This window comes from Asterias amurensis, chromosome 20 (assembly GCF_032118995.1).
Source record: "Asterias amurensis chromosome 20, ASM3211899v1".
In the NCBI taxonomy this organism is placed as follows: Eukaryota; Metazoa; Echinodermata; class Asteroidea; order Forcipulatida; family Asteriidae; genus Asterias; species Asterias amurensis.
The window spans coordinates 3,643,830-3,657,632 of NC_092667.1; the positions used below are offsets into that span (position 1 = coordinate 3,643,830).

Sequence of the window (13,803 nt, forward strand, 5' to 3'; positions counted from 1 at the left end):
CCCCCCCCCCCCCCAGGTAGGACTTTCTCACAAATTTTGTTTATAATATGGCTCAACAACACATCATCAAAAAACGAAATCATAGTCAATTTTTTTCTGTGAGAGTCTGACAAAAAATAGAATTGAACACTTGGTTCCTTTATGGCGTCAGAGGAGTGTGTGTGTCGCGCCCTCGCGTCGAGTAGTCGCCCCCGGTCGTCGCACCGTCGCCAACAACTGGCGCGACGCATAAGTACCGCGATAATATACACATTATTTTGTCATTGCGAGTTCATTTTTCATAGTTCTCCCGCACCGCTTTTGGATGCTTATTGTAGTGGGTTGTATTTCTTTTTAAGTATGTAGGACAGTTTAGGTCTAACTAGTAAATAGATATAAATACGGATACGCAAATAAATAGATCGAAAATGAATTGTACAAATCTTTTAGTTTTCTGTCAAAACATCGTACAAAAAATACTATTTTGTATATTTTTTTCAAGTGGTACCTTGCTAAAGTGGTACTATTACTGCTAAAGATTCATTAGTTCTGTGCTCATAATTTTATTCCGATTTATACAAAGTAAAAACAAAAATCATTAAATATTGATTACAAAAACAATTGTTGTTTAGGATGGAAAGGAAACAAACAGATGAGATGCACTTCAATCTCTGTTCAAATGTTTTGTCTGAATTTTTGTTTTTGTCAACAAAGCAGAAGTGCGCCACCGTGCGGCCATCAACAATTAACTAGTCTGGTTTCTGCACTTCATCGTTGCGAAATGTTCACATGCTGAATATTTCATTCAACCATTTCGCCCCATTTCTGTCTTGCTAGTTTACCAGTTCGCCCCCGCATTTAGTAATCTTCACAGGGGCTACATAAACACCGTGCAGCCATTCTGTGGGGCGAAGATTTTCTTACAATTTCTTTTTGCACAATCAGTAGGCTTCAATATGGTAAGTTTTAGTTCTTTATTTTGACTGATTTTACAGACAAATCGTGAACTTTTACGAGGTTTTTATAATACTCATATCATCTATTGATAGTGGAAAGTTGTTTATCTTGTTATGGGGTGGAATTTGTGATGTACGATTAGAAATAACTGCGCCCCAAAATAAACGGGAATTGTGTTTGTTGGGATGGGGCGGTGTGCTCACAATAAATCGCGGGGAAACGCACTGCGTTTACAGGGCATTCGGTGCATTTTTGTCACCCAAAATGTGCCCAGATATGCCGGAAGTCCTTTAAAGTATATAAAATAATAAACAAATTATATCAGTTTTATATAATGATTCGGACGGCTACCTTTTCACGATTGAAATTTGAATTGATTATGTTTTTAATTTAAATATAAATAATACAAAAATCAAAAATGGAATTGAAAAAGATAAAATTATAAAAGAAATGTGTTCTTAATTTAATGCAACATTAACAGAAGAAACAAAACTAACAAGTCAAGAAAATCACTAGTATAACTATAATTCATTTGGTTTTATTTGTTGTTTGTAGAATTCCTTCTTTAAAAAAAATTGACTGGTTTATTTTGATTAAAAAGGGTGCATGTGTTTTTAAACTTAGAATGTGTGTTACATTATTGTACTGTCAGGCATGTACGTCTTATGTACAAAATGAATGATATTAATTGTTTGATTGTTTCCCATGTTAGAAACCCATTGCATTAAATGGCCACGAGAGGGCCATCACGCAGATCCGCTACAGCCCTGAGGGCGATCTTCTCTTCTCATGCGCTAAAGATACGCATCCAACAGTATGGTTTGCGCTGAACGGAGAACGACTCGGCACGTATGAGGGACATGGTGGAGCTGTCTGGTGTATAGATGTCAACTGTATCCTTTCACGTCAAGTTTATTATTATTATTATTAAATAGCGACAACTGATATGTAAAATATACACTTAAGTTGTCTTTTTAAAATTGCACTGTGCGCATAATCCTATTTTGTGCTTCTGTCAGTTTCACAGGTTAAAGGAACACGTTGCCTTGGATCAGACGAGTTGGTCTTTGAAAAGCGTTTGTAACTGTTTTTCATAAATGCATATGGGTAGAAAGATGTTGTTAAAGTAGAATACAATGATCCACACAAACATGCCGCGAAATTGCACGGTTTTCCATTTACCTCGTCGACTAACACAGTCGGCCATTTATGGGAGTCAAATTTTTGACTCCCATAAATGGCCGACCGTGTTAGTTCGCGCAGTAAAAGGAAAACCACGCAATTTTGAGGCAAACTTGTGTGGATAATTGTATTCTACTTTTAAAACATCTTTCCAACCATATGCTTTTTATCAAAATGGTTACAAACGCTCAGTTATAGACCAACTCGTCCGATCCAAGGCAACGTGTTCCTTTAAGGGATTTGGGGGTTGACAAAGTGATAAAAAAATGATTCTAGAAAACGTTCCCTCTGCAAACCTTGAGTTTCATCTTTGAAGGGGCAAGGGCTCTTTCATTTTGCAAGGGGCACTTCAATGGGAAAATCTATGTCTAGGGGAAACTTTAGAAGGGGTGTCAATCAAGCTTTTGGCCAGGATTTGGTAAAAGGTGTTAACATTTGCTGTATCCAAATTGTTTACTTGCAATACATCTACATGTAAATGGCAGATAAAACAAGATGTCCAACTTTATAATAATAATAAAACAGACATTTATATTGCGCAGTTACCTATTCAAATATACTCTACTGCGCATTACAAGGTGTACAAAAAATGCAGAGAAAAAATTGAAAAACAAATACACAAACAGAGCAAGAATGAATTAAATGAGTGAAGTAAACAAATGGGTTTTTAACTTAGATTTAAATGAATTAAGTGAAGAAGACTTTCCATGCAAGGTGGGAGATTGTTCCACAGATTTGGAGCGGCGTATGATAGGGTACTGTCCCAAAGATGCAAAGACACCCCTCTGGCTATGGTACCAAGGCCAAGAGTAGGGGCAACACAGGCCATGACCTCCATGTAATACCAGGCCTGCCATTAAGAAAGCATTGAAAGTCAACTTTAATGTTGTGATCTTCTGTTACGTACCTTGACTCCTCAAACCTCAGGGAATCACACTAAGGTGCTTACTGGAGCTGGTGACAACACCTGCAAGCTGTGGGATTTAGAAACGGGTAAGAACAATTACAAAGGTTTGACAAGCTCAACTTCATAACAAAGTATATATGCATTTGATCAGGGATTCGTTGTGGTTATCTACACTGTCACTGAGTGAGAGAAGTTTTGCTACAACGTTTTGAATAGCTTGCTGTAACAATCCTTAATCTTTGTAGACAAAAGTTACCAAGTAACCCATGTGCAAAATTGATAGACAGTTGCTTAGAAATAAATTTCATAAAATCTGTAAGCTCAAAAACTTGCTAAGCATAGAATAGTATTGTTTAGCAGAAGCAAAATACCAGCCAAATTTTGATTCAGTTTGCATTGCCTTGAATGGTGCCCCATTCAATTTTTGCTTAGCAAAGAAACAAAAAAGCAGTAATTACTGCATAACATGTTTATGAACTTGAGCCCTGGTGGGGAGGTTTAAATGGATTGTGGATTCTGCATTTCATTTGTTATCTTCATGTTTCATTTTCAGGTAAATGCATCAATTCCTTCGACACACCATCAGCAGTCAGGACGTGTGGTTTCACATACAGTGGAAACACACTCTTCTTCTCAACAGACAAAGCTATGGGACAACAATGTCAGATCTTTCTTTTTGACGTACGGGATCACCAGCAAATGAGTAAGTGGAATGGCAACAAAATATTCATTAGTTTTTAGACATTGCACAACTTTTTGCTGAACATAACTTTAAAGTTTGAACTAAGGACAGTTATTTTGACTTTCAACTTTTGTCAATTTCAATGATTACAACAAATGTCCCCCCTTTTTTTTTGCTTAACAGAAGACAATGACGCTTACTTGACAATCCCGGTCACAATGCCTAAAGTAACTAGCGCCATAGCCAACGGATTAGATAAATACCTCATCACAGGTCACGATGATGGGCAGCTGGTACAATGGGACATGCAGGTAAGCATTTGGTTAATTAGTTAGAGATAGATATTGGTAAACATACCGTGTGGGTTTAGTGTTGAAACCTGATGACTTCTCCTGAAGACCATTAAAGTATAGTGATCGAAACGTTGAGTGATGCACAACCTGTTCTTTTCAATAGACTGTATCTCCATCCTGCAAAGTTTTAAGTCCCACTTGTGTACATGGTGTTATTATAAAACTTACTAGATTGTGTCTTCACCCTGCAAAGTTTTAAATTCTAACTAAAACCACTTCATCGTCTGATTACAATACATCGTTAATGGATTCGTTTTCCAATAGTTGAAATGTTTATGTTTCTGTTTACCTACCAGGGCGGGGAAAAGATTCATTCCGTTCATGAACACAGTCGACCGATCAACGACATTCAGACATCCAAGAATGGGATGACTCTTATTACTGCTTCTAAAGACAACACAGCAAAGGTAACAAAGAGGGAGTTTCTTGTTGTTGTTTACTTCAGGCCGCGTATAACATTTACAAGTTGTGGGTGCTCTCTAAAAAAAACCAGAAACTGTCTGCCAAGACCATGTGTGACCATGGCCTAATTTCATAGAGCTGCTAAGCACAAAAATTTGCTTAGCATGAAATCTTTTGCCTTGATAAAAACAGGATTACCAACCAAATTTTCGCGTGATTTTCAGGATAAGCAAACAACAGATGAGTACCTATAACAAGCAATATGCAACAAATGGAAATTTGGTTGGTAAACCTTTTTTTATCAAGGAAGAAATTTCATGCTAAGCAAATTTGTGTGCTAAGCAGCTCTATGAAATTGGGCCCATGTGTACTCCCAGAAGAGGCGTTCAATCTACAAAATTAATATTGTTAAAGGGAGACTTTGAGAAACACACCAGGGGCATGGCAATATTATATTTCTTTGGGACGGTGTATCAGACCAGGGGTCGATTTCACAAATTGCATTGATAGTCCTAAGTTAGGACGAGTAACTGGTCCTAACTCGAGATAAGACTAGTCCTAACTCTTTGTGAACTCCACCTCTGGGCCCAATTTTATGGCTTTGCGAACAGTAAGCAAAGAATCAGCCCATGCGAAATCAAGGAATTCTGCGATTACAGCAAGCGTATTTCACTGGTTAGTGGGGAATATTGGCTTTTGGGTCTGTGTGCTCAAGGTTACTAGGCATTCTTCGCTTTCACAGCAAGCGCAGATATTTAGAGCTTGCAAAGTAAGCAGAGAATGGTGATCATAAGCGCAGAATTCATTGGTCAGCAGAGCCATGAAATTGGGCCCAGTACTGGCGTGTGTGCATTTAATTTGAAAGAACAATTGACTGACCTTGTAGGATGCCTTCCAAAGGGAGACCCTCAAAACTCTTGTTTTTGCTTGGTTTGTGTGGCTGCATGCAAACCATGTCTGTATAGTTGGGTAGTTCACTGTCTTACAAAAACCTGCCATAGATAGAGTAAGAGTGTGTAGTAAAGCAAAAACATTCTTTAAATGTATTTCTTAAAAAAAACCAATTTCCCCCGTCTTTTTCTTTAGCTGTTTGATGCAGAGTCGTTAAACTACATGAAAGTGTACAAGACAGAAAGGCCGGTCAATTCTGCAGCCATTTCACCCAACAAAGATCATGTAAGTTCTCTAGTACATATGTTGTCAGAAATTATTAAAAGTTTATCATAAATGGTTATAAATGCATCTTAACTTTTAAGTGGAAAGTGCAGGTAGTAGGGTGTCGTGGTTGAGGTTTAGAGCAACTGATTCAAGTTTTAGTGTTTATGTCGAAGGGGTGTTGGTTCAAATCCCAGTCATGACACTTGTGTCCTTGAGCAAGATACTTACAATTGCTTCTCTTCACCCAGGTGTAAATGGGTACCTGCGAGGGAGGAGGTTCGATATTGTGTTTGAAAAAGCCTTTTGAGTGCCATGGCAGACGGGGCTGTATACTCTTCAGGGAGCTGAAAAAGATTTAAGGAGTATTATTTGGCCAATGACCAGCCGTCGATTTCACCAAACTCTTCCTAACTTAAGACTAATCTTAGGACTTACGACGAGTCCCAACCCTGCACTGTAGCATGCAGACCTTGAGATTGATCCTAAGTTAGGACGAGTTACTCGTCCTAACTCGAGATAGGATTAATCCTAGCAATTCGTGAAATCGCCTGCAGGGCACTTGTGTAATGCGTTAAAAAGAACAAGTTATTACTATTTATTTAGATTTAACAATATTTTGTGTCTGATATACTTTTGGTAGGTGGTGTTGGGTGGAGGGCAAGAAGCCATGGACGTCACAACCACCTCTTCTAGAATCGGCAAATTCGACGCTAGATTCTTCCACCTCATCTTCGAAGAAGAATTTGGCCGGGTCAAAGGTCACTTTGGTCCAATCAACAGTGTCGCATACAACCCGGATGGATCAGGGTAAGTAAAAATGGCAGAGTTGGACTTCAAAGTTCAAGTTTTGAAACTAAATTTACTGCAGTTCATATGAGTTTAAAAAAGCCTTTGGAGCGCTATGGTTGCCCAGATTGTATACTCCCAGGGAGCTAAGAAAGATTAAAGGAATGATTTTGGCCCAATGACACTAATGTAAAGTGCATTGAGACAGTTATTGTGAAATGTGCTCTACAAAACAACTAGTTGTTATTATTATTAAATGTTTCTTTAACCACAATTTGTTATTTTCTTTCCAACAGATACAGCAGTGGTGGTGAGGATGGCTATGTCAGAATACACACTTTCGATCCACAGTTCAACGATTTTGAGTTTGAGTATTAAAATATTAGTCAAGGTTTTGAAAAATGAATCCACAAGTTCTCATGGAAGAAGTCACCTATGTTTATTTCATTTTTGCAAATATTTGAAGTCACAGAACAAAGCTGTGGGTAGGAGATGCAGGCAGTTTCTTTAACTTCATTTATTTAAACATAATGTATCTATACACCTGTCTTAGAATTTATGCACGAGTTACGTCGCAATTCTAACCCAAAACCAGCCACTGCAAGTGGTGGCGGACGTGCGACTATAGCCTCATTTTGGGTAAGAATGTTGACGTCATACATATATAAGTCTAGGACATGTATTATCATTCCTTATTCTATTTCAAAGTGTGACATATTTTTTTGTAAACCATGCATCAACTAGGAGTTTACCTCTTGGTAGAAACAGGTTACCAGCCAAAATTCAGTGAATTGAGTATCCCCTTTCTGAGTGGTTCCCATTATTTGTTTTGTAGCAGTTTAATTCGATAAGCATTTATTCTTATTCTGTTAGAGAAACTGTTAACAATATGCTAGTGTCTTGAGTCATGTTTTCAAGTTGTGTAATCAATGCTATGTTTATGGATAACAACAGTACATGTATTTGCAACAAAAGAAAAACAACAGAATATTACTAAAAAAAATGAAATTCTTTCAAACTTATTTATTGTACGAATTGTTCAAAAGCATTATTTTGGTTGGATGACATTTTTAGACCTGTTGCGAATAATTTTGGTCATCAAACACTTTTCAAGAGAAAGGGGGATTTAATCTATTAACTGGTACTCATGTAGACTTTTCTTTTAAAATAAACAAAGAATGATTTAGAAGGTGATGTTCATGGATAAGGTGTCACATGCATCATTGGAAATAAAGTTAATGAGAACTTGTACATTATTTTGTTGCGTCATGATTTTGTAAATTTGATTAAAATCAACACTAGCGATTGTCTTGCTATATACTCTACTACTGCGATGTCGATTTTTTTTGGGGACTTATCAGTTCTAAAAAGAACCGTCCTGCTTAGGCGAAAAGTAGAAAATCAGCCGGGACTAATACTTAAGCATAGGATCGTTATTAACTGCACTACCATGGAGCGAGTTCTTAATTCTACCTGGCAGGTAGATACACACATGGTGTTACCGCAAACCATAATATATATATTGATAACTCATCATGCAATGCCTCAAATCCCATGTTACAAACACTAGATCATGCTTAGATCGGGTATATACATTGACTAGCAATGAAATAGACATGAACAAGTTGAAATTGTCTTCATCCACTTTTTATTTACATTTTACAAAAACATTACACATTGTATATTAATTACAGAATCAAGAGATAGCCTAAAATTTACAACAAATCTCAAGTTTGGAATTGGTAACAATTCTGTGATGCTTAAAAATTATCACCTGTAATTGCATGTCATTTGTCCCCTTACTTTTAAACACAACTGGGAAAATCAGCACATGTTACTTTTGATAAACTCAACGAGAAAAAAATTGGTGAAGAGATTGCTTGCCCTTCCCTAGATAACAAAAAGACACATTAACATAAGTATTTACAATAATTTTGATTTCTCAACTGATGAAATTAATAAATGTAGTTAGTTGTATATGATTGAATTTTTGCCGACTCTTTGGTGAAATTTAAGGATGTACGTACATGTATATATCCCTTGACCAAATTTCATGACTTTTTGCGCCTTGCGATCTCCATTTTCTGCTTACTGGGCAAGCGCTGTGTAAGCAAAAATTCCCTGCTAACCCTTGGAAAATGCTTGACGCAATCCTAGGCAGCTTTTTGTGACACAGAGGCCATCGTAATATAACGTGCCTGCCAGGAAATGTCATGAAATGTACAAAAAAAATCGCAAGTCTATACACAACTCTCGGTCACTCGACAAGCAAAGGCTTTTTAAGAGTTTTGAATTATTTACACATTGAGGTTCCTAAGACACCTCACCAGTAGAAGCTTGTTGATATGAATGATGCAGCCGTACTGAGCCAGCTTGTCTGCTGCTGATCACCCTGTCCCTTGCGGGATAATGCTTTGTCTAGACCCTTTATTGGGCTATCGTCCTCTGGCAGGTAGTCAGGTAAGGAGTTGTTTTCCTTGTTGGCCGTGGCAGGGTTAGCACCAAAGGACAGAAACACCTGCAGGACAATAGTTTAGTTCAAACATTTAACCTCAATAATGGGCGACATTCAAGGACACTAGGTGGCAGCAGACTTACCAGGTGAGTCTATCATTTCCAGAAGTGCAAGTGAACTACAAAAACAATTCACAATTTACCTGGTATATCTACTGACACCTGATGTGACCAGGCAGAAATATAATTGTACTTAACAAAATACAGTCCAAAGCAAAGACAATTTGAGGTACAGTATGAAAAACAAGGCAACAAAAATAATAAATCGATCAAAAAGTAACACTAACGAGTTTTAAACACTTAGGCAGAGCAGAATCTATGACCACCTTGTAATTATAGTTGTTCATAAATAAATTAAACAAGTTCAAATTTGTATGTACATTATGATATCCCAAAGACTGTGAGGTGTGTAATCTAATATAACTTTAACGTACCTCTTCTCCATATTCATTTCTAATGACTTGCTCTGCAGAAACTGTCTGTGTGTTTGCAACAGCAGCTACCAGGATCTAGGAAAATAAAGTATTCAAATGTTAAACGCAACTAGCATTCATGGGAGTAAGAGTCAGTGGGGAAAATAACAACCCAAAACCTGGGCAACTATACTTTCTTTATCTGCTCATTAATCATTAAATCTAAATGTTTTCAAATGCTGTGTCGTGGTCATGATCAAAGTAGACCTTATTTCATTTATTTTATTACACTAACAGGAATTAAAACATGAATTAGAAGATACAATCCTAAAAACAGAACAGACTGAGAAACTAAATGAACTCTCACAAGCTGCTGCATGTCCTCCCTCCATATCATATCTTTGGAGAGCATGCAAGCTTGCTGTAACTAGGTGAGAGTGTTTAATACTATAATATACAGTCAGAGGTCTGCTTGTTCATGAAGACTCAGCCCCTTTAAAGACAGTGGACACTATTGGTAATTGTCAAAGACCAGTCTTCTCACTTGGTGTATCTCAACATATGCATAAAATAACAAACCTGTGAATATTTCAGCTCAATCGGTCATGGAAGTTACGAGATAATAATGAAAGAAAAAACACCCTTTCCACACGAAGTTGTGTGCTTTCTGTTGCTTGATTTCGAGACCTCATTTTCTAAATGTGAGGTCTTGAAATCAAGTCCGTTGAAAATTACTTTTTTCTTGAATACTACATTACTTCAGAGTGAGCAGTTTCTCACAATGTTTTATACCATCAACCTCTCCCCATTACTCGTTACCAAGTAAGGTTTTATGCTAACAATTATTTTGAGTAATACCCAATAGTGTCCACTGCCTTTAATGGAGTTAAAAGTGACAACCGAATCTTTGATGTATGGAGCTCATACATGATCTATGGGAAAACACCTCACCTCTGGCTTCAAGTCTGCCTTCGTTCTCAAGATGCATCTCTTATGGAAAAGGTCAAAGGTGAAACTGACCACACCCTTGACCTTTAGTAGTTCTTCTTCACACGCATCTCTGTGGGTCTGTAAAGTAAAACAGGTAAAGATGACACTGTCAAAAGCTACCTTGTAACATGATTGGAGACATTTATCCAAGGGAAAGTGTTCAATTCTAATATTTTAACAACAGGGAAACATTTGGAAACTTAAACGGGATAATAATAGTGGCTCCTTGTATAGCGCTCAGGTCCGTCACTCAGTGACGCTCATGGTGCTTCAACATTATTACCCTTGGTCACTGGGCCATCTTTGTTCCATTCCCTAAACCATCTCAGCTCCCTTGGGAGTATTAGCTGCCAAATATGTAGCGCACCAAGCTAAATAAATCACAAGAACCATCTCTGCCCTCACTGGTACCCACATCCTGAAAGACTAGTCCACTAGGACTTGCTCTATACCATGACACCCTAATGGTTAACCAATTCATAAGTCTTGACTTTCAAGGGAAAATAACTTAACCAACCTGATCATTCAGCCCACTGAGTTGTAGCGTGACCACTTTTCCTCTCTTGTTGTTTGAGCCCAGAAAGAACTTGTTACCCTTGACTTTGCCGTGGGGTTTGTGCTGGGTTGTGTTCTGGGTTTGCTTCAGGGGGCTTGGGCTCGGTGGTGCCGTCAATCTACTATGAATATCCTTAGCTAGGTTCTGGGCTCTGATGCTGTATTTGGACCTGCACGAGATAATGTATTAAAATACAGAAAAAAATGGGCATAAAGGGATGTCCATTAAAGGCAGTGGACACTATTGGTAATTGTCAAAGACTAGCCTTCACAGTTGGTGTATCTCAACATATGCATAAAATAACAAACCTGTGAAAATTTGAGCTCAATCGGTCATCGAACTTGCGAGATAATAATGAAAGACAAAAACACCCTTGTTACCCGAAGTTGTGTGTGTTTAGATGGTTGATTTTGAGACCTCAAGTTCTAAACTTGAGGTCTCGAAATCAAATTCATGGAAAATTACTTCTTTCTCGAAAACTATGGCACTTCAGAGGAAGCCGTTTCTCACAGTGTTTTATACCATCTCCCCATTGCTCGTAATCAAGAAAGGTTTTATGATAACAATTATTTTTAGTAATTACCATTAGTGTCCACTGCCTTTAACAGTACAGTTCAGGTTATGGGATGATTATGTGCCATGTGCATATCATTGATATTCTTTATAAGAAGTTGCATTTCATGGGGTCCAACAGAATCAAGCAAAGGCTTCTGTTGGTATTGATAGACTTAAAATGTTCATACATACTTGTCTAAAATATCTTGAAGACTGATGAGCATGCCCAGTTCCTTCTTCATGACAGGTCGGTTGCTTGGACACTCGGCTAGAAATTGCAGCGTCTGAAATCAATCATTGCAAGTACAACTTTCTTAATGATCTAGAAGAACTTTACTATTGTATCATGCTTAAACCTGTAATTGGTGAGGTTATTTCTCAAGGCAACTGTCCATCTACGGACCGTTCTTATACATCCTGCTGAAAATGAAGTGTCAATAGCAACATTAGGAATGTTGGTTAAAAATTGTAAATATGTTGAATTTCAACCAACCTCTAGTGCTGTGGTGACAACATTGGAGTCCTCATTATCCAAGAAGAGTACTAGGCCTGGTAGACATCCCTGATCCTGTAAAATAATAACGATTTATGGAAGATGTGTAAATCATAACAAGGGCATATGAAATGTTTATAAGGTTTCCTGTAGTCTTTGATGTTGCTACCTTGCAAAGGATGCACAAGATTGAAAATGTCCAACCACCCTGGGCTGTCAGTTTCTATTGAAATTGTTATTTCAAAACAGAGTACTACAGGCCTGAAGTTTCATCTTTGAGAGGGCAAGGCAATATTCAATTTGAAAGGGCACTTACATAGTTCCATCCTCTGTGGAAAATCTTTAATAAAGTCATGGGAAACTTTTGATGGGGCCTTTGTGTAATTTCAGGTAAGGTACCGGAACTTGAAGTAGGCCCTACTGCACGCAGCTTATTTAAAATGAAAAATCAGTGTTTATAAGTGCCCTCTGATTGTTTGTCTATATCTTGCATTTTTTCTAGTCAATCTAGTCAATTAAAAACTTCCAAAACTGCCTTGATGCAAGTTTTGACAATCTTCTCTTTTTACCTTGACGATGGCTTCTCTGTTCTTGGGATCCGACGCCAGTTCTCTGAGTTGCTTTACAACGGCACAAACATCCATTTTGGATTTCAATTCTTTACAATGATCAAAATATCAGCAGTTGATTATTTGTCCCTCTAGCGAACTGTCCTCTGCTTCTAAAGATGTAGTCTCACAACTTGAGCTAAAATACATGAAGATGAAAGAAACCTGAAAGAGATCCAAATAAATACAGTGTAAGTGGCTGCACAAATGAATTTATAAGTTGGTGGCATCAGTTCCACTTGAAGGTTCGATTTATAATTTTGCATATTGTTCAGAAATTTTCTCTGAAAAAGTGAATTTTCTTCATGGATTAGGCCCCTTAATAAAATTTAATTCATGACTCAGTTGTTTCATATTTTAATTTTTGGCCTGTTGAAGATGCATTCATATTATTACTATTTTAAAGGATAAAAAAAATGTAGAAAAAAAAGCAAATTTTCATTTTCAATTTTTATGTTTTTTTGCCGTATAGCAATGTTTCTGGGAAAAAAATCCTTTCGTGAATACCACAAATAAAGGAAAAGTTTCCGTATGGCGCCACCACTTTTTCATTTGATATGAAATAATATAGTATCTAAATTTACCTCAATGAGCAATCCCTTTTTGTAAAAATTAGTGAAAAAGTGGTGGCGCCATACGGAAAGTTATCCCAAATAAAATACAAACTTAAATTCCCATTCTTAACAAAAATTGTCAAAATTGTGTCAACGAGGGCGCTATACAATCTCAGAATCTGGAAGTGAGATATCATTTCGGACAATTTTAATTTAGCCTAACTCGTTGTCATGATTAAAATATACACTGCCATTAAACCCTAATTAATTACGCAGGGCCGGCCTAGCCCTAGTCTCATATTTGAAGATTTTAAACAGCCGTCTAGTATGGCCATCGTCAGTAAGTACGTTTTATAACTCATAAGTCAACTCGACCTTCCCAACAGCAATAAATCCGACCACACAAAACCAAAACGATAAACAAGTTTTTACTTTTTTAGTTTTACAGCAGCACACACAGACGTTATATTTTTTTTAATCAGTGTAACTACACAATACATCTTCAAGATACATTAAGAATAATAATATGTAAAAGAAAAACATCAAACTTACCAATTTAGGGAATTTTCTTGCAGCAAAAACTCCGGTCTGCTCGAAATACGCACGAATCACATATACACACTGTGCACAATTGGGTTTTAAAAATGGCGACCTCAACAAAGCTCACGCGCTGATTGGTCTACGTCTGCTGTGCTTATTTTTGATTGGCTGACT

At 37.3% G+C, this 13,803-nt stretch overlaps 2 protein-coding genes across 2 annotated transcripts; one reads left to right on the forward strand and one right to left on the reverse strand.

Moving 5' to 3' along the window:
- Positions 1-791: 791 nt before the first annotated feature.
- On the forward strand, positions 792-7,657 carry LOC139952492 (eukaryotic translation initiation factor 3 subunit I-like). Its single transcript, XM_071951635.1, has 9 exons — positions 792-938; positions 1,649-1,829; positions 3,046-3,111; positions 3,579-3,728; positions 3,891-4,018; positions 4,357-4,467; positions 5,549-5,638; positions 6,261-6,427; positions 6,703-7,657. The coding sequence occupies exons 1-9, from the start codon at positions 936-938 to the stop codon at positions 6,782-6,784; spliced, it is 978 nt and encodes a 325-aa protein (XP_071807736.1). The 5' UTR covers positions 792-935; the 3' UTR covers positions 6,785-7,657.
- Positions 7,658-8,020: 363 nt separating this feature from the next.
- LOC139952493 (armadillo repeat-containing protein 1-like) lies at positions 8,021-13,752 on the reverse strand. Its single transcript, XM_071951636.1, has 8 exons — positions 13,642-13,752; positions 12,497-12,700; positions 11,928-12,002; positions 11,627-11,718; positions 10,841-11,048; positions 10,285-10,401; positions 9,355-9,429; positions 8,021-8,924 (listed from the first exon to the last, which is right to left on the reverse strand). Exons 2-8 carry the CDS (start codon positions 12,569-12,571, stop codon positions 8,730-8,732), a joined length of 837 nt encoding a protein of 278 aa, XP_071807737.1. The 5' UTR covers positions 12,572-12,700; positions 13,642-13,752; the 3' UTR covers positions 8,021-8,729.
- Positions 13,753-13,803: the final 51 nt, after the last annotated feature.